This window comes from Papaver somniferum, chromosome 8, assembly GCF_003573695.1.
Source record: "Papaver somniferum cultivar HN1 chromosome 8, ASM357369v1, whole genome shotgun sequence".
NCBI classification, from domain to species: Eukaryota; Viridiplantae; Streptophyta; class Magnoliopsida; order Ranunculales; family Papaveraceae; genus Papaver; species Papaver somniferum.
In genome coordinates this window covers 153,130,596-153,158,510 of record NC_039365.1, presented here as the reverse complement: position 1 = coordinate 153,158,510, position 27,915 = coordinate 153,130,596, and the positions used below count along the sequence as shown (strand labels likewise).

At 36.4% G+C, this 27,915-nt stretch overlaps 2 protein-coding genes across 2 annotated transcripts; both read right to left on the bottom strand.

The window, feature by feature from the left end:
• Positions 1-11,208: 11,208 nt before the first annotated feature.
• LOC113303561 (protein SODIUM POTASSIUM ROOT DEFECTIVE 2-like) lies at positions 11,209-12,804 on the bottom strand. Its single transcript, XM_026552600.1, has 3 exons — positions 11,885-12,804; positions 11,720-11,795; positions 11,209-11,600 (listed from the first exon to the last, which is right to left on the bottom strand). The coding sequence occupies exons 1-3, from the start codon at positions 12,095-12,097 to the stop codon at positions 11,467-11,469; spliced, it is 423 nt and encodes a 140-aa protein (XP_026408385.1). The 5' UTR covers positions 12,098-12,804; the 3' UTR covers positions 11,209-11,466.
• Positions 12,805-14,258: 1,454 nt separating this feature from the next.
• Positions 14,259-19,612, bottom strand: LOC113303560 (protein MLN51 homolog). Its single transcript, XM_026552599.1, has 12 exons — positions 18,910-19,612; positions 17,874-17,976; positions 17,555-17,757; positions 16,699-17,468; positions 16,272-16,386; positions 15,865-15,984; positions 15,579-15,634; positions 15,416-15,461; positions 15,224-15,294; positions 15,032-15,108; positions 14,667-14,755; positions 14,259-14,578 (listed from the first exon to the last, which is right to left on the bottom strand). Exons 1-9 carry the CDS (start codon positions 19,407-19,409, stop codon positions 15,267-15,269), a joined length of 1,941 nt encoding a protein of 646 aa, XP_026408384.1. The 5' UTR covers positions 19,410-19,612; the 3' UTR covers positions 14,259-14,578; positions 14,667-14,755; positions 15,032-15,108; positions 15,224-15,266.
• Positions 19,613-27,915: the final 8,303 nt, after the last annotated feature.

Genomic DNA, 27,915 nt, shown 5'->3' with positions numbered 1-27,915 from the left:
TCAATCAACAACTATGTATTAGTCTTGAGCTCAGAAACCCCTCTTCCAACATCAAATTCAAAACCTTTGTATGAGATCTTACGTCACCACATATTGAATCTTAACCAGCAGAAGAAGAATCGAAATTCCTCTCAATACTTCAAGAACAAACCTCATCTTTTTAATCTTCATAAATCTCCACTAGGACTTCTCGATTTGCGATTATCAATTAATGCGGATGTAAAAGTCAAGGAGGGTTTTTTTCACATATTTGTTTTTAAAGTGGGTAAAAAAATTAGTGCGGGTTTCGTTCACCTATTGTCAAAAAGGGAACACATGGTAGTCAACCCCGGTCAACGTTGGTCTTTAGGCCAAACGCAAAGGCTGGACAAATGTTAGACCAAACTCAGGTTTAGGTCAAAACCTGAGTACCAAAAACCAAATAACCCTTTCTTAAATCCTTCATTTGATGAATTTTGAAAATCTGAATCGTTAGCTTAGACAAATTATTTTTCGTCCGATTATATAGGAGCCTCAAATTTCAACCATGGCAAAATTCTTAAGATTTCTTATTTCTATACTTTAACAATCGGCAGTCTCGTGAGGTTATTGGTCCTATCGATTGTTATAGAAGCCAGATACGCGTTTGGAACAAATTCGATATTAATCGGTAGTATCTTTGCGTTACTAAACTTCCGATTTTGTTATACTAATCGGACACAAAATATCTTCCGATTATGTAAGGGCATTAACGTATTCTCCGCGTTTTTTTATATCCCTTAACGTTGTATATGGGTTGGGAATAAAAAAGTCGCCCCTAATTTTTTTGGGGTCGCCCCTAAAAATGCCAGGTTATATATAGTCATGCTCAGAATCATGTAAGACATTCATTCAAATCAATCTATTAATTTATCTCTTTAACAAAAAAAAAAGAATTATACTTGTCTAAAATGGAAGAAATTCAACTGCAAGAACTCAAAAGCTCTTCCTCCGTTAATGGTCGAAATTTTTTCACTTGCGAAATATGTGTACAGAGAGTTCCTGTGGATAGGTAATTTAAGAGCATGGAGATGAGTGGACGCTTTCATCCTTATTGTACCGATTGTGTCGCAAAATACATTCGAGAAAAGGTGATCGAACACAACATGTCTGAGATAAAGTGCATTAATCCCGACTGCAACGTCATGTTGGACGCTTCCTTGTGCCAATCTGCACTCCCTAAGAGAGTCTTTGAAAAGTGGTGCCGTGTTCTTTGCGAATCAGTAGTACTTTTGGATTCATCTAAAAGCGGGATAGCGCACGGAAGATATTATTGTCCTTATCGAGGTTGTTCTGAACTGATTTTAAACGAGTGCGTTAGAATTTCTCCCTCAAGCAATAATAATAATAGCTCCAGGTTACTAGATCAAACTGCCCGAACTGCAAAAACATTTTCTGTTTTCGTTGTATGGTTCCATGGAGGGAAAATCATCGATGTAGAAGACGTGAAGTGACAATTGATATTGATAGTAGCGATGTTTTGTTCATGAAGATGGTTAAGCGCAGGAGATTGGTACGATGTCCAAATTGCTTCCGTTATGTTGAGCGTAACGGGGGTTGCGCTCTCATCAAATGCAGGTATACATATTATTCTAGCTACCGTGATTTGGTTAAGCCAGTCCGAGCTGTTTTAGAAAACGGGTAATTAACTTTTGTAATTTTTATTTCAGGTGTAAAACCAAATTTTGCTACAAATGTGGAAGAACGGAATGCGTACGCAAGTACACCTGGTGTAATTATCTGTGCCTTTTGTTCCTATTGCTTATCATAATATTCTTAATCTGGATATTCAGTCTCGGTGTAAAGAACTCGTTAAAAAGAAAGTGAGGGAATTTCTTTCTCCATAGAATACTCTGGGAAAGACTGGATATATACAAAATTTGTTATTTTTTGGAAATTTAAATCGTTAAGAATGGGATATATGCATTCTTCTCTCAGAGGGATACATTACTTGGACAAATTATATAGAATCTACTAACCCAAATGAAAGTTAGAGCTTTAGAATTAATAGGAGTATTTGATTTGTTCACAAAGTCGGAATTTATCTTGTATTTGTGTTCCCTAGTTTTAGCTAGCACATTTTCCCATCAACAGCATTAGAATGGGTTTTTAATCACATTTGAGCGAACGATGATGTTCCCACTCCTCCAAAGGATAATTGAGGATGATCCATAACTCTATGGCCTTTTATTCATCCAAGAACCCTTGTGCTTCTCAAATGACAATTGATAACCGATCTTCCATTTAGGTAATCGATTGTTGTACAGATAACACTGACAGTTTTATTCATTATCAAAACAGACAAATACAGCTGATATTAAATGGTCAGTTATTGAAACGGAAAAAGAAGAAGAGAGTTAGTCAATACAAACTGACTAACAGTCAGAACAGAACACACTAAACACACATGTGAAAACATTGTGTCACCTTTACAGTTACTTACTACCCTCCCTCAAACTGATGAGAGGATATCACTCTCAGTTTGTCCTTAAGAAAATCAAATCTAGGAGCTGACAAGCCCTTAGTTAAAATATCAGCTGCATGTTGAATGGTAGAAATGTAGACCACTTGTAGTTGTTTGGACTGCACCAACTCCCTAACAAAATGGATATCCATAGCCAAATGCTTCATCCTGCTATGAAAGACAAGATTGGAAGCTAGAGCAATGGAGCTCTTGTTGTCAAAAGCAACAGTAGAAGGAATTGGAAGAATGATGTGTAAGTCTTTAAGTAAATTGCAGATCCAAACTATCTCAGCTGCAGTAGAGCCCAAAGAACGATACTCAGCTTCAGTAGAACTTCTGGAAATATTGGCTTGTTTCTTAGAAGACCAAGAAATAAGATTATCACCAAATAAAACACAGTAGCCATTGGTACTCTTCCTGTCATCAACATTCCCATCCCAATCTGCATTTGTGTAACCTTGAATAGCTGTTAAGCCCTTAGTGAAAAACAAGTCATGGCCAAGAATGCCTTTGATATATTTTAGAATTCTCTTAGCAACTAGAAGATGAGCAGATGTAAGATGTTGAAGATGTTGACAAATCTGATTAACAGCATAGCTAATCTCAGGCATGGTCCATGTTAAGTACTGCAGAGAGCCAACCAAAGACCTGTACTCAGTAGCATCAGTAAGTGAATCACCATCAGTAGCACTTAGCTTGAAGTTATCTGGATAAGGAGAAGAGCAAGGCTTGACACCAATTAAGTTAGTATTGCAAAGTAGATCCAAAGTATACTTAGTCTGGCAGAGGAAAAGGTCTTTAGAATTTCTCTTAACCTCTAATCCAAGAAAGTAATTCAAGGGACCCAAATCTTTCACAGGAAACAGAAGACTCAAATGATCAATAATTGCATTGCAATGGCCTGAATCATTCCCAGTAATGATGATATCATCCACATAAACCAGAATAATAGTCAATTTGGAGCCTAGATTTTGAACAAACAAAGAAGAATCTGCAAGAGATGGCTTGAAATCCAAACTGATCAATGCATCAGCAAGCTTCTCATACCAAGCTCTGGGAGCTTGCTTCAACCCATAGAGAGACTTGTTGAGCTTGCAAACATAATGTGGCCTGTCCTTATCAACATAACCTGGTGGCTAACTCATGTACACTGTCTCCTTGAGATCCCCATGCAAAAATGCATTACTGATGTCAATTTGCTTGATGTTCCAATCATAATTAACATCTAAAGGTAGAACAAGTCTAATTGTTGTAGGTTTTACAACAGGACTAAAAGTATCACTATAATCCAGTCCTCCAAGCTAATTGTAACCCTTAGCAACAAGCCTCGCCTTATGTCTCTCTATTGTTCCATCTGCATGATGTTTAGTTTTAAAAACCCACTTACAGCCAATAATATTCTGAGAAGGAAGGATCTTGAGGAACCAAAGTCCAAGTATTTGCCTCAAAAGAGCCTTATATTCTGCATCCATAGCATCTCTCCATTCCAAGTACTTACAAGCTTGAGTGTAGCAGGTGGGAGTGACATAAGTCAAAGCAGGGGAGTAAGCATTTGGAATTAGATATTTAGTGGCAAACAGTGTTTTGGGTTTAAAGATTCCATGTTTAGATCTGGTGGTCATGGAATGAGATGAAGGCACAGTAACATGAGGAACTGAGATAGAAGTGGTGGAAGGAATCTCAGCAGAAGGAGAAATGGAAATAGCAGGAGCAGGAATGGAAGTAGTTGTGGAAGTGGAAATAGCAGGAAAAGAAATGGTAGGAGATGAAAGAATAGGTACTGGTAGAGCAAAATCCTTGACAGATTCAGGGATATCAAAGATTGAGGATGATGGAGAGGTAGAAAGCATGGAAGCATATGGAAAAACAGATTCAAGAAAAACAACATGCCCTGAGACAAAAATTCTACCAGTAATAGGATTAAGACATCTATAACCCTTATGATTAGAAGCGAACCTATAAAAATGCACTTTTCACTTCTAGGATCAAGCTTACTGGAAATATAAGGTTTAATCCATGGAAAGCAAAGACAACCAAAACACTTGAGAAAGTGATAATCAGGTTGTTTCTTGTAAAGTGTGTGAAATGGATAATCAAAATTTTGAGATTTGGTAGGAAGTCTGTTAATGAGAAAGTTTGCAGTAGATAAAGCATCATACCAAAAAGAATGAGGGAGATTGGCTTGGATAAGAAAGGTTCTAGTTATATCCAACAAATGTTTATGCTTGCTCTCAGCAACACCATTATGTTCAGGTGTGTGAGGGAAAGTGATTTCATGAGCAATACCAAACTGAGAAGTTAGATAAGCTAAATTTTTGTTGATAAATTCACCACCACTACCAATTATGATGGTGTGTATTATTAAGGAAAATTGATTCTCAACATGATGTTTGAAATGCATAAAAAGTTGACAAAAATCAGATTTAGAGGTCATAGGAAATACCCAAAAAAATTTAGTGAAGTCATCAATGATATTTATATAATATTTGTAACCATTTACAGAGACAGTAGAAGCAGGACCCCAAACATCCATATGTAAAAGTTATAAAGGACAACTAGATGTAGAACTGGACAACTGAAATGGTTGTTTATGACTTATGCCAAGTTGACAATCAGCACAGAACAAAGGTTTTGAAAAAATATTGGAAAGATTTAATAGTTTACAAACTTTATTGAGAGACTCAAAAGAAGGGTGAGCTAGTCTTTTATGCCATATGTCTGAAGAAGCTTTGACACTAGAGTAAGCAGCAATACTAGATGTAAAAGAGCTAAGAAATGGATGTAATCCATTCTTACTGGGACCGTGAAAAAGAATATTCCCTGACCTCAGATCCTTGACAATAAATGATTCAGAATCAAAGGTTAGAGAGCAAGTATTATCCCTAGTGAATTTAAGAACAGATATAAGATTTTGAGAATCTTTAGGAACATGATTGAGAGCAAAAGATTTAGAAGGAACAAATATAATAGAATTTACAATATTTAGAATAGACATACCTTCCCCATTAGCAGTTATAATTACTTCACCACCAGGATAAGAAGTAGAGGAATCAAGATTAGCAGGATCAGATGTAACGTGTTGCTCCAGAATCCATGTACCAAGGATTTTCCCCTAAGATATTAGCTGAGGACAACATAGCTTGTATATTCTTAGGTGGTTGTCTGCGCTGATAAGAAAAATTCATCATATTCCAACATTCAGTGGCATCATGTCCATATTTCTTACAATTTGACAAGGTTCTTTGTCAGAAACTGATAGATGAGCAGTAGGTCTAACTGATGTAGGAAAAGAATTAGGTGTTGGTAAAAGCCCTGATGATCTGCCACCCCTTCCATAATTTGGATTATAACCACCTCTGCCATAGTTAGGATTATAACCACCTCTGCAAAGTTATGATTATGACCACGACTAGCACCACCAAAAGGCCTAAAATTGTGCATCTGAGCAGCAAAAGCTCGATTTTGAGATTCATTGATTAATGCCTTATTTCTATCAGTAACTACACTTTCTTCACTTAGTAAATTGTTGTGAAGTTCAACACTAGTAACTGGAGGACATCTATGTCTCATAGTGGTAATAAAAGGGATATAATCTGAATTTAAAGCAGCAAGAGTGATTACGACAATATCCTTGTCGGAAACCACATAACCAGAAGCAGCCAATTGATCAGAAAGAAGTTTAATCTCATTGATTAGAGAAGGAACGGATTTATCACCTTGTTTGATAGCAAATAAGCGAGTACGCAGTTGTAGAGAATGAGTTGCAGATGATCTAGCAAACCGATCTTCAATACTTTGCCAGAGTTCATGAGAAGTAGTAGATCTGAAGAAGTAAGCAATTACAGATTCATATATTGTCGAGTTGATCCATATTGTGATACAAACATCTTCATCAATCCAGTCACTATAGAGAGGATTCTCAATTTTATTTTCTTGATTACGTCTGTTGGTAAATTGAGGAGGACATTCAAAAGATCCATCTAGAAATTTCATGAGACGATACCTCCGTTGTTTATGTTATTAGTCTTCATGTTGATACTCTTTATTATGGTCATTCAAAAAAAAGTGAGGAATTGTCACTCCACAGAATGCTACCGGAAAGACTGGCCAAAGTTGTTGCGATTTTGGAAATGTAAACTGTTAAGAATGTGGCTAATTCATCTTCTATTCTTCCTGATCTGTCAGAGAAAGTGACTTTAGAACAATGTGGCTGAGCTCTGGCCAGCTAAAGATGATATGTTGTTAGCTTTATGTTTTGAATGAAGATGCATTATGTTTTTTATGAAAATGCACTATGTACAGAGATTACATCCTAGAAGAAGACTAATAAATTTGCTTCTTTCTCCACGCATATATATTGCTCTTACAGAGATCTTAATGCACACATATTTGATTAAGCTTAACTAAAAAGAAGAGAAAAACAACTTAAACATACATCTTGGACATGGTATGACCATCCCAATATTATACTCCTTGTAGTCTTGTTTTATCTTATTTTTTTTCCAAATTCTTAATCAATTGACATAAGGATATGTTCATATCTCTGCATTCTTCACCTTGGATACACTCTCCAACACTTCATATGGAAAAACATGCCCTATCACCACCACCTTCTTGTTTTCCAAGTCCGCTTGATAAGATATCACTCCTGTCATGTATAGAGAGATGGTGTAAGAGTTGAAAACAAAAACAAACACCCACAATTCAAGCATCACTGACACAAGCATCACTTACATTTACATTTCCAAAGTTGTGATTACATTTACACTTTTATCACACAAATCATTACTCTTATCATCTTCAATATATTCGACTTACATTTGCACAATAATTCTCTTCCTCGAAGACCAATCATCCAATCACATAAGCTTATTAGTGTTATGTAAACTTCATATAAATCATGCAACAACCTTGGTTGTAAATATTATTTGCAACTTTGACCAAATTGATACCTTGTCGTGCTTTATAGGGATGGGTAATGCAATCCTCTTTGCCCCTGACTTCCTTCATCTCAATTCCCACATGTTATCCCAAGTTCGTAGCCTGGCCAGCTTATGGCATGGGTAGGAAGGCAGTTTCTCACCCAACCCACTTGGCTCCCTGCAAGCCTATATTTTTTGCCTGCTCACCCAACAGCAGTAGATCTCGAGAAAGTTTTTATCATTTTCATCGTCTTCAAACAGTAGTCGATCAAATCTTCAAATCAAGATTCATTGTCTGCAGCAGAAAAGAAAAAAGAAAAAAAATGGAGCAAGAAAAAAACTAGATCTGAAATTGAATTATAGTGGAGGGAGAAAGAAAATCTGAAAATAAGATATTTTCTACTCCTTTTTTGTATATATATATGGTCCCAAAAGGGTATTTTTGCCATTACAAGGTGACAATTACATCATCCATGGCGTTACCCTAGGACCAAACTATAATTTCTAGGACCAAACTATAATTTATATTTTCAAAAAGGACCAAACAGACAGTTGACTGAGTCCACTGGACTAGACTCTCTCTAATATATTATTCCTATGACTATATGGTATTTCCTACATTGGAAAAAACTCAAAATTCAATGCGGGTCGGACACATCAGCAAAAACATTCTCCTTTATATAAAGAAGTATTAATTGTTTTGTTTTATTTGAAACTTGGAACACCCCCGAAATTCGGTCCCCCCATCCCCCATTAGCAGCCTTGAGCAAGAGGGGTTAGCAACCTTTGTGTGATGGAAGTAGTGGGTATCTTCCTTGCATTACATTTATCTACTTCTAAAGCATTAGAAATGAAAGAGGGAAGAATAAGATCCCAATTTAAATTACAAATATTTTACTAAAATGTCTGCTACACTATTTGTCGTTCTATGGACTAGGGTCTAGGGAAAAGCCTAGAAAATTTGGGCAATTATTTGACTTCCAATTTTGCTTCTTCCACAATTGTTTGGTTTGTCCGGGAGATGGATGACTGGATTCCATTGAGGTAATCAAAAAGATTCTTGCAGTCGCCTTCTATGTTGTAGTTAGAAAGATTAAGCTTCATTGCCCATTTTGTTGCATGTAGAAGACCTACTGCCTCTGCTTCTTCCGGGGATGTTGTTCTTGATGGTCTTACTCTTCCTTGAACAAATTCACCTGTATTGCATCCTTTGGCTTCGATAGAGGAGAAAGAGAGAAAGTAATGGGAGTGTATGGTCCTTTTCCTTTGTGGTGTTCTTGAAAATCAGATGTATTGATCAATTGACACTGCTAATCCTTTCACATCAGTTAAAATGATGCATTTTTCAGAAGAAGATGATAACTCAATATCCGGAATTGAAATTTTGAAAGCAGGTTCAGATGTTAAAGCAGGCGATTTGAAATCATGGAATTGATTGTTAGAAGATGAAGGAGAGACAAAAGGGTTCGTCGTGCAAAGCAAGGATGAAACAGATGCGTTCGAAATAGGAGATTCAAATGAATTCCTAGCATTTTCGTAGGAAGAAATAGAGGATGCAATTTCAAAGGATCGTGAATTTGAACCTCTTCTGGAATTGGGAGGATTAACTATGTCTTGAAGAAGACTTAATTCCAAAATTGGTTCCGACTCACTGGCTTGGATCGTTTCAAGAACTCGGTTAGTGTCCGGGTTAATGGACCGATTGGACTCACTAGCCAGATGAGAAGAAAGGTTAAAATTCTCAGGCACATTGAATGGGAATGTGCGGTTGCCAGGAATGGACTCAGTAAGCAGAGGCATATCAGAATCCAAATCTGTATGATTTTAATTTGAGATAATCTCCATTTCCTTAGGACCGAAGTTAGGAATCGGAGGCTAAATCCAACCAAAACTTGATTGGTATGACTCAAGAACACCAGGTTGTTGAAGATAAGCTTCCACTAACTCAGACTCACTTCAATGATTGAAATTATCTCTTGGATTCCAAACTTTAACATGGATGTCTTTGAGAGAGAAAAGACTGTCGCTAGGATAAGGAGAATCGACAGATATGTCGTAAATATCCTCAATGGGTCTGTGTCGAAGAATGGCACAACTATTTTGCATGTGCCCAAACCTAAGACAGTGATCACAGAACTCAGATGGTAAGTTGAGATAGTTGATGAACAACTCTGAGAATGGGTGTCCACCTATTTTTACTAGAAGTTTGTCCACTAATCGTTTCTCTATATCAACCCACACTAAAACTCTTGGAGCACAATCAGGCATGGTTTGTTCACTGCCTACACAAACCCGCTTAACAGTACCTAACTTAGATGTTATCAAACCTATCATTTCGCTGCTCCTGTGCTGATGCTTAACATTGATGTTATCAAACCTACACAAACTCCCTACAGTTGGATTGGTAAGGGGGCTGATGTGGGTCCCATCCTTATTAGAACGCGGTAGAAAAATTCGAGAGATCTTTTCGGTCAACTTATCATCTCTGTCTAAACAATTAAAATTTCTCTCTTTATTACTGTATTAAAAGATTCATAACAAGAAAAAAAAATATATGGGTCCCAATTAGTAAATATTTATCTAGATCTCAATACTAGAATAAATCCCCATAAAACCTATTTATATGGATTCTCCCGAGATTTGGATGTATCCATGACGTAAAGAGCTGCCCTAAGTACTGTGATTAAGTAAATTCTTTTCCTCGACAAAAAAGTCGTCTTCAAAATGGAGAAAATCCAACAACAAGAACTCGAACGGCCGACTTCTAGTAATGGCCGCAATTTTTTCACTTGTGAAATCTGTGTGCAAATAGTTCCAGTGAACAAGCAATTCAAGAGCATGGAGATGGGTGGATGCTTGCATCCTTATTGTACTGATTGTGTCGCAAATTATATTCGAGAAAAGGTGATCGAACACAACATGTATGAGATAAAGTGTAATCCTGACTGCAATGTCATGCTGGACGCTTCCTTGTGCCAATCTGCTCTCCCTAACAGTCTTTGAAAAGTGGTGCCATGTTCTTTGTGAATCACTAGTACTTTTGGGTTCATCTAAAGGTGGGATAGCGTATGGAAGATCTTATTGTCCTTATCGAGATTGTTCTGAATTGATTTTAAACGAGTGCGTTAGAACTGCACCCTCAACGAGTAATAATAATTGTACCTCCAAGATTACTGCATCAAACTGCCCGAATTGCAAAAAGCTATTCTGCTTTCACTGTATGGTTCCATGGACAGAAAATCATTGGTGTAGAAGACAAGAAACGATAATTGATATTGATAGTAGCGATGTTTTGTTCATGGAGATGGTTAAGCGCAAGAGATTGGTGCGGTGTCCGAATTGCTCCCGTTATGTTGAACATAGAGGAGGTTGTGCTTCCGTCCGATGCAGGTATACATGTTATTTTTTTCTTATTCTAGCTACTTTCCTTGTTGCTGCTCCGTCATTTGTTTAAGCCAGTCTGTGTCATTAATGTTTTAGAGAACCAAATTTTGCTACGACTGTGGAAGGACGACATGTGAATGCAACAGCTGGTGCGGGTGTCCGTTGTTTATGTTATCAGTCTTCATGTTGATACTCTTTATTATCGTCATTCAAAAAAAAGTGAGGAATTGTCACTCCACAGAATGCTACCGGAAAGACTGGCCAAAGTTGTTGCGATTTTGGAAATGTAAACTGTTAAGAATGTGGCTAATTCATCTTCTATTCTTCCTGATCTGTCAGAGAAAGTGACTTTAGAACAATGTGGCTGAGCTCTGGCCAGCTAAAGATGATATGTTGTTAGCTTTATGTTTTGAATGAAGATGCATTATGTTTTTTATGAAAATGCACTATGTACAGAGATTACATCCTAGAAGAAGACTAATAAATTTGCTTCTTTCTCCACGCATATATATTGCTCTTACAGAGATCTTAATGCACACATATTTGATTAAGCTTAACTAAAAAGAAGAGAAAAACAACTTAAACATACATCTTGGACATGGTATGACCATCCCAATATTATACTCCTCGTAGTCTTGTTTTATCTTATTTTTCGTCTGAATTTTTCCAAATTCTTAATCAATTGACATAAGGAGATGTCCATATCTTTGCATTCTTCACCTTGGATACACTCTCCAACACTTCATATGGAAAAACATGCCCTATCACCACCACCTTCTTGTTTTCCAAGTCCACTTGATAAGATATCACTCCTGTCATGTATAGAGAGATGGTGTAAGAGTTGAAAACAAAAACAAACACCCACAATTCAAGCATCACTGACACAAGTGCACATTGAAGTCAAAATATGACTAGCATAAAAAATTCTCACCATCCATCTTTGAGATGTGTTTTTCAACTTTTTTTGCACAACCATTACAATGCATTGAAACCCTTAGCTCCACCATCTACAAAATGATCAACAAACATTCAGGATAAAAATATTTAAGTACAAACTGAAAAAAAAAATTGAAGTTAGAATCTTAACTATTCTCACCTTTGGTTTTAGTTGAGAAGCTAAAGTTTGTGTTCCATTAACAAGATCTCCCAATTTCATCAACTGGTGACTTCTTTCTTTCCCAATCAACGGCTTTCTATCAAAATCATCATCTTCCAGTGCTTCTAAAGAGTTTATACAAAAACAAGAGCTTGAACCTTTAGGTGACACACAAAAACAATCCAACACTTTGCCAAATGTTAGCTTCCCCATTGTATCTTCACCCACAAAAAAAAAAAACTTCAGACTTGTCGAGAGAAATAAAAGAAATGAAAACCCTACTTTCTGACTAGACTCCACAATCCTCTCATGAAATATTTTATAGAGACCCAAAATCTAAAAAAAGAAAATTTAAAGGACAAGAAATTTCTAATACCCAACTCTATAAAAAGAAAATCTTAATGACAACATCTTCTGAAGTGTAGTACTCTAGAGAGATGGGAAGGATTTAAAGCGAAGGCAAGAAACAAATGAAACTTGCAAGAGAGTACTACTTGCAACTACTAGCTACTTGTAAACACTGTGAGAGTTACAGTAAGAAGGAAGAAAATAAAGTAGTCAGAGACCCATATATTCTGGGAGATCAATGAATGAAAAGGGGAATAGAAGCAGTAGTACTGTAAAGAGACAAAACAAAAAGGTAAGGTATATTAGCAAAGAGAGAGTGACCAGTACAACTCATGGAGTTCATGAACAGGTTGTAAGAAAAAGTAAGTAGCAAGGAACAACAACCATAGAACCTGAAATTATTGGCATTTCTACGGACTCTTGTAAGATTCTCTTTAATAATAACCATAATCCAGTTTTGCCACTAAATGTTTCTTTCTGGTAGTCGAATGACAGTCCAACCACAGTTGCTTCCTATTTGTCCATTCTGGTCTAATTTATGCTCTCTTTTATGTGCCACTGTGATAAAATTGTAGTAGGATAGACGTTGTTTAAGAAATTCTCTTCCCTTTTAGATAAAGCTTAACTTTGGGACTTGAAGTTGACTACGGTCTGTAACAAAGAAACAAAAAAATTGCAAGAGGTCGAAAATTTGAAAAGCATCAATAGTTTTTGAGTGATATTTTTTTAGCCAAATCCAAATGCACTGTGCACCACAAATTTCCAAAAATCAAAAGGTGTTAATGTTAGTATGTTAACGCCCTTTAATTTATATGATCGCCGAAACTGTATTCTTGTTGAAAATGATTGATACTGTTTGAGAAGATAATGAAATTCTACCATTCAAAGTGAGCTGGACAGAAGAGCACTAATTGAGAAAATTATTAGAAAAAACACCTCATTTTGTTTTGGATTTTTGTGGAAGGGGTCGGAGGGGTCAATTTTCTAAAATGTTGATACCATGTGATGTGTCAATCACATGTTTCTTGCTCAAAGGTTGTTTTAAAACTTTTCATGTTGCTTGAGTGGCAACTAGCAGTAACATAGATGTGTGTACGTCAAAATTGCTTAGGATTGGAGTTTGCACCGGAAGACAAGACATTATTAGCTCAACCAGAAAGGATGATTCCAGCTCTTATGGACAATGGTTATGCAAACCTAGACGTTTTATTAACGTTTGAGAAAATATATCTGCTTCCACCCAAACAGTTTTGTTTGGGAACATCCCTACGTCCGCGAGTGGTGGGAAATATTCACTCCCTCCCCAAGTGGTTGAATTGTTGAACTAAAAAAGGTCAGAAGAACTTTACACACATCAAATGTTCAGTGCACACGTAGCGGCTACAAGAGATTTTAACACCTGCCAAGTGCCAAGTAAGCTTATAGAGAAGGAAAAAACAGCAAATCCATGATTTAATTTGTGAACTACTAGATACATGTGTCTGTTAATTTGTTAATCTATGTTTTGAACTCATTGGTTAACTTATGGTCACCCTATATCTAGTGTATTGGTAGTTAAAAGAAGGTGATTCTTCCTTATCAAAGTCCAATCAAGCTTTCTTGATATATATCTAAGATCTAGCAGATAAACAAATCATCAATCAGAAATGATTTTATGTGTGCATTTCAAGCATTTCACATGACGGACGGCTCAGTAAGCACCTTTCATAACATTTTTTATGAAGTAATTCGGTGCATACACTGTATGCAACAATGAACATGAACCGCAGTAACTACACCAGCATAGAGATTCGTCTCAATACAAAATATGAAGAAACAGAATTTCCCAATACAATAAAACAAAATGCACGTGATACGATCAAGCCAAAAAGATTTAAAGAAAAATGTAGCCATGAGAGTTGGTTAAGAAAAACAGCATAAAATAACCAGAAAAGAAAAGAGGGAAATCTAATATAGAGTCAAGGGATCTAAGCTGTTGGGCAGTTTGGCACATCTAACATAAGAGTTCAGAGACGAGAAAACCCCATATGAAACATAATCACATATATTAAATAAATAGTTGTCTCAGGGATTCTAGCAAATTCCCTTAAAAAGAACCAAACACATATTACTGATGTATCGAAAAGAAACCCAAATATCACAAACATAATGATCAAATGTCGGTACACAGAGACACCGTCATCTTTTCATCTAAAACCGATGGAGGAAACCACTTCAGAACTTCACTAACTGATTTACTGCCCCTTTTTTCTGTTTTCAAAATTTTCTTTTTTTTTCTTTGTTTATGAAGAAGCCTACTTCCATTTCTCATAAGCTTCACAAAAGAACAACAAGCCAAAGAAAACCCTGGAAAGGAAAGTGAACATAAAAATATGCTGAAAACCCTGTTGAACATTGGAATTACATACTATTAATGAGTTCTCTGCTATCTTACCGTACACCTCAACAAGGAACTGCTACCCATCAAACTGCAACAAACTTCTCACGTCAACTGCAGCATGACCAGGCGTTTCTTATATATAGCTGCAAGATGATAATATGGTTAAATTCCAGCTACAAGAAAAGAAGGTTGAGCAACCATAAGACCAACACGTCAGGTCACGCATCAAAAGCGTACCACGTATCATACGAGAGCCATTCTCCCTTATTTTTCAAGGAGAACCTTTAATTCTTGAAGAAACGTAGAGAAATGTCTCCAGAAGGGCTAACAACAAGTACTTAGGTTCTAAGGCGAAAGTGAGACGAATGAGCTATCTAAAACTCCAAGACATTATAATAGATGAAGAAAGGAGAATTCACCTAACATAATTTGGGATTTAAGCTGCCCAAAGTGCTTCAGAACAAAACCTGGAGTCACGAAGGGCCATGAGAAAGGCCTGCAGCAGCAACAAACAACACAGTTCTTAAAAAAAAAATCCCAGCAAGAGTGCCACAGCAAAAATTTGCTCTCATAGCTAGAAATAACTATTGGCCGCATACTAGGACACTAACCTTTTAGCTGCTTATTAGAAATACACTCAAACCACTATGTACTTCACTGGCCAAAGCTCATCTCCGAATATCTGTAAAGAACAAGTAATGACTTGGTATGAAAAAAATAAAAAGTAATTAAGAATGTCTTCCTCGTACAAAAGTTACACAAATCAGCTCCAGTGAAACTAATGTAAAGAGTTAAAGACTTGCCTGCGAGACTTGTTCTGTCGCTGCCCAAATTCATCGTTCGCGAGCTCTGTGGAAGAAGTAATTTCGTAACTATTGTGAAATAAATACCATATATGGCAATTGTTTGATATTAGGCTTTGAAAATAGGTAATCTATGATTAGCAAACAAAGTTGAGATTATTACCAGGTCTTTCTGCTGGAGGCTTCCAGTCAATATTTTGTTTATTCGTACTCACATCTCTACAGTAGAAAACACACAAAATGTTATTCAATTATTCGGTTTCTTGGCATCAAGAGAAACCCAGAAATGGTCCTTCAGAATAAGCATTATATATATTCAGGGAGGTGCGGAACATATAAAGAGACCAGCAAGAAAAGCATAGTGATGGTTACCCAGGCAGCAGTGAGTGTAAAAGAAACTAAGACAGTAAACACTACAACTGCTCAACATAAAGAGGATGGTTACTAACCTTGAGGCAGATGAAGATGTTTGTCCTGATGGCTGAGCATAATAAGTACCATCAACAGGTAAATAGGGCGAACAGTACGGTGCCCCTAAAGCACCAGCAGCATTTGCCAGGACTGGTACCCTGTAGATAAACTTGTAATTAATTAAATAGAATATAAAAAAACAGAAAAACAAAGAAAACAAAGTCGTACTAGTATACATACAATGCATAAGCAGTTTAAGACCATAAACTTAAACTAATATTATACAGTGAAATCAACTAATCTGACAACAATCACCATTCATAAGTTGCCAAGATTTCCAAATCGACATTTTGGCAGCAAACAAAACAGGGTTCTGCATATCTTATTATTTTCACTAATGAGTAGCCAGTACATCAGCATGGCATGTGAAGGAAGAGAAAATTACCAAGTCATCTCAGAATTCCCAAATCCGAGTTGTGGTTGGGCAACATATCCAGGAAGTGCCATACCAACAGCAGGGACTCCAAGGCCACCATTGTGCTGTCCCGCAAATTGCATAACTGCAGATCAATTGATACATATGAGTCTAAAAGAGTTTTATATTCTAAACCCTGATGTAGATGCAATCTATAGAGAACCAGCTCTAAGAGAAAACAATGGTAAGAAAATGCAACAGAAGAAATTCCTTCTTAGCAAAACAAAACGGGCAAAAACCAAATTTTATGGTTACCCATTGACCAGGAAATAACAGCACAATTGAAAGAAAAAAAAAAGTCCAAGAAGTTCACTTTTATCTTCTAAGGTGAAAAATTCTCAGAAGCATGTCTGGTTGGGTAAGTCAAAAATCCTGACATGGTTTCTAATAACTTTACCTGGCAAAAGCGCTGGAGTGCCAGGATATTTTTGATCACTATGTGCAACACCCATGTTCCCAGCTGCTCCAACAACCTGCGCTCCATTGTAGAGAAAAGTACCCCTCCCACTTCCTTGAGCGCTACCTTTTCCTTTACTAACAAGCGCAGTCTTGGATTTACTGGATCCTGTTGGAGATTCTGTCTCTCCAGGTTCAGATGAGTTCGTCGACGACCCTTTAGGTGGAGAGGATGCTTGAGAACCAGGCTGAACTGGGTTTACAGGCTTCTGTTGAACAACAGCATACTGCATAGAACCTATGTTGCCATGGTTGGGAGAAGAGGTTGATTGATAGTTATGTTGTGCCACAACCTCTGGACTCTTTACTTTAGGCCTATATTGTGGAGTTTGATTTGAACTCACTCTCGAAGATCCAGATGACTGTAACTGCATATTGGAAAATTTCCCAACAAGTGGTCGAACAGGCTCGTTGATATACTGCCTGCCCTTCACAATAGGATCCACAACAGATTTTCCTCTGGCCAAAGAATTGGCATGAGGCACTGAGAACTTCTCAGAAGGTCCAGCTTGCACATCTCTTTTCTGTGCTACTATCACATCTTGATTGGAAGAACCAGAAGGATAAAATGGAGGAGAAGCAGAGCTTAAGCTTGACGCAAAAACATGTTTACGCGGAGCAGCAGGATTAGACTGAGCATTTTGGTGTGTGTGGTTGGATGTCCTCCCTGAATTACTATTACTCATTGTTGTCTCATAAGTCCTTCCAGAACTGGATGGAAGAATGCAATTTTGTCAAACGGGCACATTAAAAAAGCAAGAAAGGAAATTATCCATAAACTCAAAATATCTACTCACTGTTTGTTCTGATTTGGTGGAGCATCACCATTATTCCTCGCAGAAGGTTCATATTTTCTGGGACCTCTTCCTTTCACACTCTTCGGGACACTATTTTGATCATTATTGTCATCATAGTTTCTGATCCTGTTTGTTCTAACATACCCACGATCAGTACCTCGTTTCTTTCCACGACCCCCCCTATAAGCACCTCTTTTCCTTTCCTGATAGATACATAGATAAATGTAAGAATGATTCTGTGTATACTGTCACTGATTGGCAAACAGATGCGAATGAGCAAATTTAACAATTAAATATACAAGCATCAATTGAGTTTTACCTTGTCATTTTTTGGTTCTTGCAAACTCAGTTCTTCAAATTTATCATGCCCCCATTTCCTGTCATCTTTGGATTCCCACAATTTCCTCCCACCAAGAGTACGCCTGAATGAAATTCAAACAGTTACTGCAAAGTGGTAGTACTATTACAAAACAAAACAAAACAAAAGGCTGTGAAATCTGAAGTATCACAGGGGACAATGCAAGGATGATGGTGACAGCATTGAGACTGAAACGCTGAGGGACTGAACAGGTGGCATAACCAGGAGTTTCAGAAAATAAGCAAGCAACTAAAATCCAGGAACTAGGCCTACAATCTACCACTCCTACACCACTTATTTACTTGTCAATGCCCAGATAAAGGCTCATCCAGATGAAGAATTGCAACTGTCTGTATTGTATACCTTTCAGAGTCATTTAAGAGACATGGTTTCTTAAATGCAACACATGTGACTGAAAGATATATAACATTTAGTAAATAAATGATGCGGTGTTAGCAAAAAGAGAATGGCATGATATTTCCCAGCCAGGTAAAGAGTTAACTGTCAAAGCTTGCAACAACTAAGTTTCCTATTTATTCCTTAATTAATACAATGAAGAAAATTAAAATACTAACGTTATTGGTATCGTTTAAAGATACAGATCACAAGTTTCAAAATTCTTACACTCAAAGTACAGTGGGCATTAGATTGGTTACACAATTTGTTTCTACAAAGGCACTGTTGAGATTCCGAATGTGCTAGGTTTTCATGTATTGAGGGGAAACTAGCAAACAGGGTAATTATAGTGGCAACCACCTGTTATCAGGCTTACCCCCTAGTGCTTACCATAGCTTGAGCAAAAAATCATTCAGTTTCACAAACATGTCTATAAGAATACTTTGAAACTCTACATTCATGAAATGTGGCATGCCTATTAAGCAACTACAAAACATACTCAATTAGAAACATATACAAACAGCAATTTCACGATTTCTCAAGTAAATAAATATGCAAATATTCAAATTGACAGTAAAATACACTGAAATCAGATAATTACCTGTGACGACCACCACCACCACTACTTTCTCGAAAACGATCATCGTGCATATAAAAAGCACCAGCAGTAGGAACAGCAAATGGTTCATTCTCTTTCTTCTCACCTTCTCCTTCAACTTTATCCACTGATTCTTCACCCTCCCCATCACCATTATCACCACCACCACCACCACCAGATTCCAAAACACCACCAGAAACCTCATTCCCATCATTACCACTGGTAACTCTTTCCCTCTCAGCTACATACTCTTCCTCTTCCTCCTCCTCCTCGATTTCCGATTCCTCTTCCTCAGACTCATAATCATCAACACCTCCTTGACCATCTGATTCACCATCTGAAACACCAACAACTCCTCCTCCTCTTCTTCGATCCATTCTCGAATCTTCTTCTTCTCCTTCTTCATCATCACTTGCTTCTCTTCTTCTCATCGTTAATGGTAACGGTGCTTCTTCTGGATCACTTTCATACTCTTGTTCTTCTTCATCTCCCTTTTCCACCATCTCTTCTTCTTCTAAATAAAACCCTAAATTCTCAAAATCCAAATCGAATAATCACAACCAATGAAATCAAAAACCTAAATATATTAAATCTTAATCTCTCGATCTCTTCTCGATTTTGAGTTCAAAACCCTAGTTTTCAAACAAGAGGGAGTCAGAAAGACGGAAAGAGAGAGAGAGAGACGAGTTTCAGAATCGACGTGGAGTCGAAGTTGGTCACTGGCTCCTTTGGGAAAGAGTTTTATCCCTAAATTTTGGGGGCGGTTGAGAATTTCTGCACCCATATCCTTCACAGATCTTGACCCTTGGATTAGTTTTATGTGACTCGCGAGAAAAACAAACGGTTTTAATTTAGGCCTTAAGGTACGGGACTTATCAAAAATCAGAAGTTCCCTAGTCAGTGACGGGACGTGATGGTGCAACATTGCAGCCGGTGGCCTAGCAAACGAAGCTACATTATTCTCCCATGAAGCAGGCATGAAGCTAAGTCAAACAAGGTTATTTGATAGTGTGTATATCAGTGATCCAGAGTAGAGCTGGCAAACAAGCCAAAATCCGCGGGTTTATCCGGACCGGTCCGTAAAAAACCCGCACCCGGTTCGGCTGGTGTCTAAACAAGCCTGGTTAGGGTTGGAGAAATGTCGGCTTGTGAGTAAACGGGTTAATCCGCCCCGGACCGTGAAACCCGCAGGTTCACCCGCTAACCCGCAGTTCCATTCTCCACCACGTGTTCCACTCCCATCAGTTACGTGTCCCACTGTCCCCTCCCCTCTTTTCACTCCTTCGACTTTCTTTTACCTGTTGAGAGGAAAAAGAAAAACCTCTGGATCTCCTCTTCTATCCTCTCTTAGATTGTTTCTCCGGCTGCAGCATAAACACTTTTAATCTTAAGATCCATCTTCTTATTTTCACGATCTCAAGATTCAAGTGAAGATACCGATCTCCACGAAGAATATATCTAAGGCAGCAAGATTGAAATGAAGAAGTTTCATTCCTGATTAGTTCATATTTACTAAATATTATTTAGCTGTAGTAGAAAAAAAATGTGCGGTAAGAACCCCAATTTTGTTTGGTTTTACCTTAATTTTGCATTTGACACTTCAAAGTTATAGATTCAAGCTTAGAAATTATGTAAAAAATAACCCTAGTTTTGTTTCTCGTCGTTGATATTTAGGCGATGGTGAAGGTTCAAACTAGGGACTTCTGTTTGCTGCATCTGACGGTGATCTGTTATGTTTTTACTTCTATTTCATTTTCTGTTTTCTTAGTTTGTTGTCTGAGTTTAAGAAATTGAAGTCTATTTCTGGTGTGGTATGGGTTTTTAGTTGGAGCTAGGAGTTTGCTAATATTCTGTTGGTTTCTATGTTGGTGGTTTTTATCTTTAATATATCAATGAGTTTGGTTTAGTATATCATCTGTTATTTCAAGCAATCTGAAATTTTTAAGATCAGTGAAATAATGCTGTTTCAGAAAATGGTATATGCTAATTACCTGTATATGCCCTCTTGAACCAAGATGTGGTGCTGCAACAGTTATAAGTTCATAGGCCCCAATCTAGCAACTTTGACTATCAATTTATTTTCTAGGCATGCACTTCCAATTCCATCACCACTACGATCTCCATTTCCTTCAGAAAGATTGTGCTCTGGGTTTGAAGAATAGAGCCTACCAATAGCATACCTTGCTATGGTCTTCGTTTTACTACAGAGAACACCTGAAACAACAGTTTTGTTCTAAGCGTTCAATCAAACAAGAAACCTGAGAGGAACTTGGCATTGTTAATTGATTCATAAATCAGAGGAAACTCTCTCAAATCGGCTTCTGGTGAGTTGACTCACCATGAACGGGTTAACCCGTGAACCCGCAGGTTAACCCGTTACGGGTGCGGGTTGATGAAATGACCACCCGTGAAGAATATCAACCCGCGGGTTTTGACCCGTGTTAACCCGAACCTGTGTAACCCGTAACAAGCCAGCCCCGACCCGCCCGTTTGCCAGCTCTAATCCAGAGTTAGCCAGCTCAAGGAATGTATTAAGAATGCAAGATAGAGATGGCTTATGCATTGGCCTAAGGCCTGACCAATGCAGCTGCAGCAGTGCCAAACGTACCATTATAGTTAGTTACTCGGCCAAAAAAATGCAAGTGATGCATATAAAAGATGCAACACAGCTAAGCACCAGTGGATGTGATCAGTGGTGTGATTTTACTTAAGTGTTAACCTCCAAATGAGTAAAAGGCATGGCCAAGACGGTTATGGTGCAAGGTGGCGCCATATTGACTTATACAAGCGGTTACAAGTTGGTTACATGCATCACACGCATGCCAATATAAGGGAATGGCTTGGAAAGGTTATAAAGTGGCTTTATAACCTTGTTTGGAAAAGCCTAACCATCAAGTACGGGTGTGGCATCAATTGGCATGACAACACAAAAGGTAGCAGTTGAAAAGCACTTCGGCGGTTAGGGAAACTACCTATATGCAAATGTCTATACATTGGTTGTACAAACGGTTGCGCAATATTTTAGTTTAATCTTTAGCAATATAAATTGTCTACAGATTAATAAGTTTGGTGTTGTTCGATTGGAGAAGAATCATTGATTGTAAAGAAAGTTAGGCATTCACTAAAGAGGTTGAGTGACATGTTTAGTCCATGTGGGACTTTTTTTTGTAATCTTCCTTTAATGAAATAAAACAAATATGTTGCATTATATGTTTGTGTTCATTAAGTTGCTGATTTGTGTGAGTTTGTTTAAGCACATTCATGCATGGCAAACCTCATATGCTTATGGAGCATAAAGAGTTAGAGAGAAAAGAAGAACGATCTTTATTGTGTAAGGCCTTAAGAGTGAAGGCATCCCCATGCTTTGGTGCAAGCATGCAAGACTAAGTATTTGTGGGTGAAGTTGATTCACTGAACCATAAAGTATTGTCTGTTTCCCAAGGAAAATGAAATCCACGAATCGGGCGTGTGACAGCTGTTATCAGAACTGTGTTTGGGGTCACGGTTCTTGATTTTTCTCTTTTTTACTCATGTTGGTTTCATTTATTTTTCGAGTTCAGTAAAGAATTGTTTGGATGTGGTTAGTATGGAGACTATAAGAAGTTGGTTTTGTGTGAGATGATCAATTGGGATGACTTTGAAGCTTGAGGTAGCAACATGCTATGAAATTTCTTGACAAAGGTGTCGGGATTTCTGCCGAAAGTGTTATATGAACATGCGAAAATCATTGGAAACTGGTTTTTCAAGTGATTGCACGACAAAACTCAAGTGTATGTTGAATTCTATGGTGCAAGTCAGATGTTTAAGTCCATATTTCTGACAAGTATGTGAAGATTAAGCGTTTGGAATGATGATCTTCATGCGTGTTTGGATAGTGGGAAGGGAAATCTATCCCCAGGAATCCTATTTTCTAAAGAGGGGGAATCTTAAACCCACCACCACCCATGGTTTTGGATTTCCTAACTTTTTGGAATCATATTCCTAGCAGTCGTATATTCAAATTTACCAAACAGGGGAATGGAATTGTATTACCAGAAAACTGACTTCATTCTCTCCAACCAAATACGTCATCATAATGTTATCAGGTACCAAGTGCATTACAAGTTGTAATGGGAATTTTGGGAAAATTCATGAATTCAAAGATGTTATTGATATTTGTAGTGGCAAAGAATATGGAGAACCTTATATGCGAGATAAAATAAGGATGACTCATCATAGCCAGTTTGGTGGAAGATTTAAGTAACTATCTCGAATACATGTACGTTGACGGTAATGCAAAGTCTGGTTGTGAACCAACATTTTCGTGGAAATGTGATACCATGAAAGAATAATTGGATGGCCGATTCTTGTCTAGCATAAAGCTTATGGAAAGGTTGAACAAATAAATGTAAGTTAGGTAAAAACGTAAGTTCGCATAATGTTTTCCGATTGATGCTAGATGTGCACAAGGAGTGTGCTTGCACCTGCACTACACCAAAACCAGGATTTTGTAACAGTGCAACCTGTCACAGTTTATTTTTCAGTCACAGATACACTTGTGATAAGTCCTGCAACAGTTATAACTGTTATTAAATTTTGTATTCGTGATAATAATTAGGAATATTAAATTCTTTTATTAGTCACAATAATATTTGTTGACAATTTTACAGACAATCACAATTATAATTCAAAGTGATGATTCCACCTAAATATTTCACCACATCTAAAACAGCCCCAAAATTATAACACTTTGAATTTTACTTGTCACTAGTTTTCCCACATTTGTACAAACTAACAATTATATTTCATTTTTATAAGTCAAAATACATTTTTCTTTTTCTTTTTAATTTTCTTAATATTAGAAAACGGGATCAAGACCAAGTCAACAAGTCATGACTTTATAGAAATTTGACTTTGACATATCTGCTTCTTCCGAAGACGGTGAAAATTACCAGACTACCCTTATCAGAATAAATGCAATAAAAATTCTGAAGATTGTGAAAATGACCAGACTACCCTTATCGGAAATAAGTAAAGTAAATATTACAGACTGTTAAAATGACCATATTACCCTTAAAGGAAAAAAAGAGCAACAAAATATTATGCATGACTACCCTTATCAGAAATAAGTGAAGTAAATATTACAGTCTGTGAAAATGACCATATTACCCTTAATGGAAATTAGTGTGAAAAATATTATGGAAACTGTGAAAATGACCAGACTATCCTTATCGGATATAAGTAAAGTAAATATTACAGACTGTGAAAATAACCATACAACGCATATAAGAAATAAGTAAAGAAAATATTACAGTCTGTGAAAATGACCATTGTACCCTTACTGGAAATAAGTAAAGGAAATATTACACATTTGAAAACAACCATATTACCCTTACCGTGAAAATAACCATATTACCTTTACTAGAAATAAGTGTAATAAATATCATGCAGACTATGAAAATGACTATATTACCCTTACTAGCAATAAGTGCATTAAATATCTTGGAGACTGTGAAAATGACCAAACTACCCTTATCGGAAATAAGTAAAGTAAATATTACATACTATGAAAATGACTATTTTACCCTTACTGGAAATAAGTGTCATAAATATTCTGCAGACTATGAAAATGACCAGACTACCCTTATCAGAAATAAGTAAACTAAATATTACAGACTGTGAAAATGACCATATTACCCTTACTGGAAATAAATGCAATAAATATCATGGGGACTATGAAAATGACCAAACTACCCTTATCAAAAATAAGTAAAGTAAATATTACAGACTGAAAATGACCATATTACTCTTACTGGAAATAAGCGCAATAAATATCATGGAGACTATAAAAATTACCAAACTACCCTTATCAAAATTAAGTAAAGTAAATATTATATACTATGAAAATGACCACTTTACCCTTATTGGAAACATATGCAATAATATTATGGAGATTGTGAAAATGACCAGACTACCCTTATTGGAAATAAATAAAATAAATATTACATACTGTGAAAATGACCATATTATCCTTACTGGAAATTAGTGCAATAAATATTATTGGGGGTGTGAAAATGACCAGACTACCCATGTTAAAATTAAGTAAAGTTAATATTTCAAACTGTGAAAATGACCATATTACCCTTACTAGAAATTAATGCAATAAACATCATGGAGACTATAAAATGACCAAACTGCCATTATCAAAAATAAGTCAAGTAAATATTATAGCCTGTGAAAATGACCATTTTACGCTTACTGGAAATAAGGTAATAAATGTTATGGAGACTGTGAAAATGACCAAACTACCCTTATCGAAAATAAGTAAAGTAAATATTACAAACTATGAAAATGACCAGACCACCGTTATCAGATATGAGTAAAGTAAATATTACAGTCTGCTAAAATAACCATTTTACCCTTGGGGAAATAAGTGCAATAAATGTTATGGAGACTGTCAAAATGACTAAACTACCCTTATTGGAAATAAGTGCAATAAATATCACACAGACGGTGAAAATGACCATACTGCCCTTATTAGAAATTAGTGAAATAAATATTATGGAGACGGGGAAATGACAAGACTATCCTTATCGGAAATAAGTAAAGTAAATATTACAAACTATGAAAATGACCATATTACCCTTAATGGAAATTAGTGTAAACTGTGAAAATGACTAGACTACCCTTGTTAAAAATAAGTAAAGTTAATATTTCAGACTGTGAAAATGACCATATTACCCTTACTATAAATTATTGCAACAAATATCATGGAGACTATAAGAATGACTGAACTGCCCCTTATCAAAAATAAATAAAGTAAATATTATAGTCTGTGAAAATGACTATTTTACCTTAGTGGAAATAAGTGCAATAAATTTTATGAAGACTGTGAAAATGACTAGACAACCCTTGTCGGAAATACGTAAAGTAAATATTACAAACTGTGAAAATGACCATATTACCCTTAATAGAAATTAGTGCAATAAATATTATGGAGACTGTGAAAATGACTAGACTATCCTTATCGTAAATAGGTAAAGTAAATATTACAGATTATGAAAATGACCATATTACCCTTATTGGAAATTAGTGCAGTAAATATTACGGAGACTGTGAAAATGACCATTTTACCCTTACGGCCGTAAGGATATAATGGTCATTTTCCAGTAAGGGTAAAATGGTCATTTGCACAGTCTATAATATTTACTTAGCTTATTTCCCATAAGGGTAGTCTGGTCATTTTCTTTGTCACTATGATATTTATTGCACTAATTTCTAGTAAGGATAATTTGGTCATTTTCACCGTCAGTGATATTTACTTTACTTATTTCCGATAAGTGTAGTCTGGTCATTTTCACATTCTCCATGACATTAATTGCACTTATTTCCCCTAAGGGTAAAATGGCCATTTTCACAGACTATAATATTTACTTTACTCATATCCGAAAAGGGTGGTCTGGTCATTTTCACAGTCTCCATAATATTTATTCAGTTATTTCCAGTAAGGGTAGTAGGGTCATTTTCACTGTATATATTATTCACTTTACTTATTTCCGATAAGGATAGTCTGGTCATTTTGACAGTCTCCATAATATTTATTGCACTTATTTCCAGTAAGGGTAAAATAGTCATTTTCAAAGTCTGTAATATTTACTTTACTTATTTTTGATAAGGGTAGTCTGGTCATTTTCACAGTCTCCATAATATTTATTTCACTAATTTCCAATAAGGGCAGTATGGTCATTTTCACTGTCTGTGTCATATTTATTGCACTTATTTCCAATAAGGGTAGTTTGGTCATTTTGACAGTCTCCATAACATTTATTGCATTTCTTTCCCCTCAGGTAAAATGGTCATTTTAGCAGACTGTAATATTTACTTTACTCATACCCGATAACGGTGGTCTGGTCATTTTCCCAGTCTCCATAATATTTATTGAACTTATTTCCAGTAAGGGTAGTATGGTCATTTTCACTGTCTGTAATATTCACTTTACTTATTTCCGATAAGAATACTCTGGTCATTTTGACAGTCTCCATAATATCTATTGCACTTATTTCCAGTAAAGGGTAAAATAGTCATTTTCACAGTCTGTAATATTTACTTTACTTATTTTTGATAAGGGTAGTCTGGTCATTTTCACAGTCTCCATAATATTTATTTGATTAATTTCCAACAAGGGTAGTACGGTCATTTTCACAGTCTCCATAATATTTATTTGATTAATTTCCAACAAGGGTAGTATGGTCATTTTCACCGTCTGTGTGATATTTATTGCACTTATTTCCAATAAGGGTGGTCTGGGCATTTTCACAGTCTCCATAATATTTGTTGCACTTATTTCCAATAAGGGTAGTATGGTCATTTTCACTGTGTATAATATTCACTTTACTTATTTCCGATAAGGATAGTCTGGTCATTTTGACACTCTCCATAATATTTATTGCACTTATTTCTAGTAAGGATAAAATAGTCATTTTCACAGTCTGTAATATTTACTTTACTTATTTTTGATAAGGGTAGTCTGGTCATTTTCACAGTCTCCATAATATTTATTTCACTAATTTCCAGTAAGGGTAGTATAGTCAATTTCACCGTCTGTGCGATATTTATTGCACTTATTTCCAATAAGGGTAGTATGGTCATTGTCACTATCTCAATGATATTTATTGCACTAATTTCTAGTAAGGGTAATATGGTCGTTTTCACTGTTCGTACTATTTACTTTACTTATTTCTGATAAGGGTAATATGGTCATTTCTTCTGATATATTTCGTCTTCCGTTCATCCGAACGAGAAACTCAGGTCTAACTCTAGTAATCTGATATATTTCGTCTTCAGTTCATCCGAACGGGAAACTCAAGTCTAATTCTATTAATCTTTGAACTTGTGATATTCGAATCTGATATATTCTGTCTTCAGTTCATGTGAACGAGAAACTCAGGTCTAACTCTAGTAATCTGATATATTTCGTCTTCAGTTCATCCGAACGAGAAACTCATGACTAACTCTAGCAATCTTTGAACT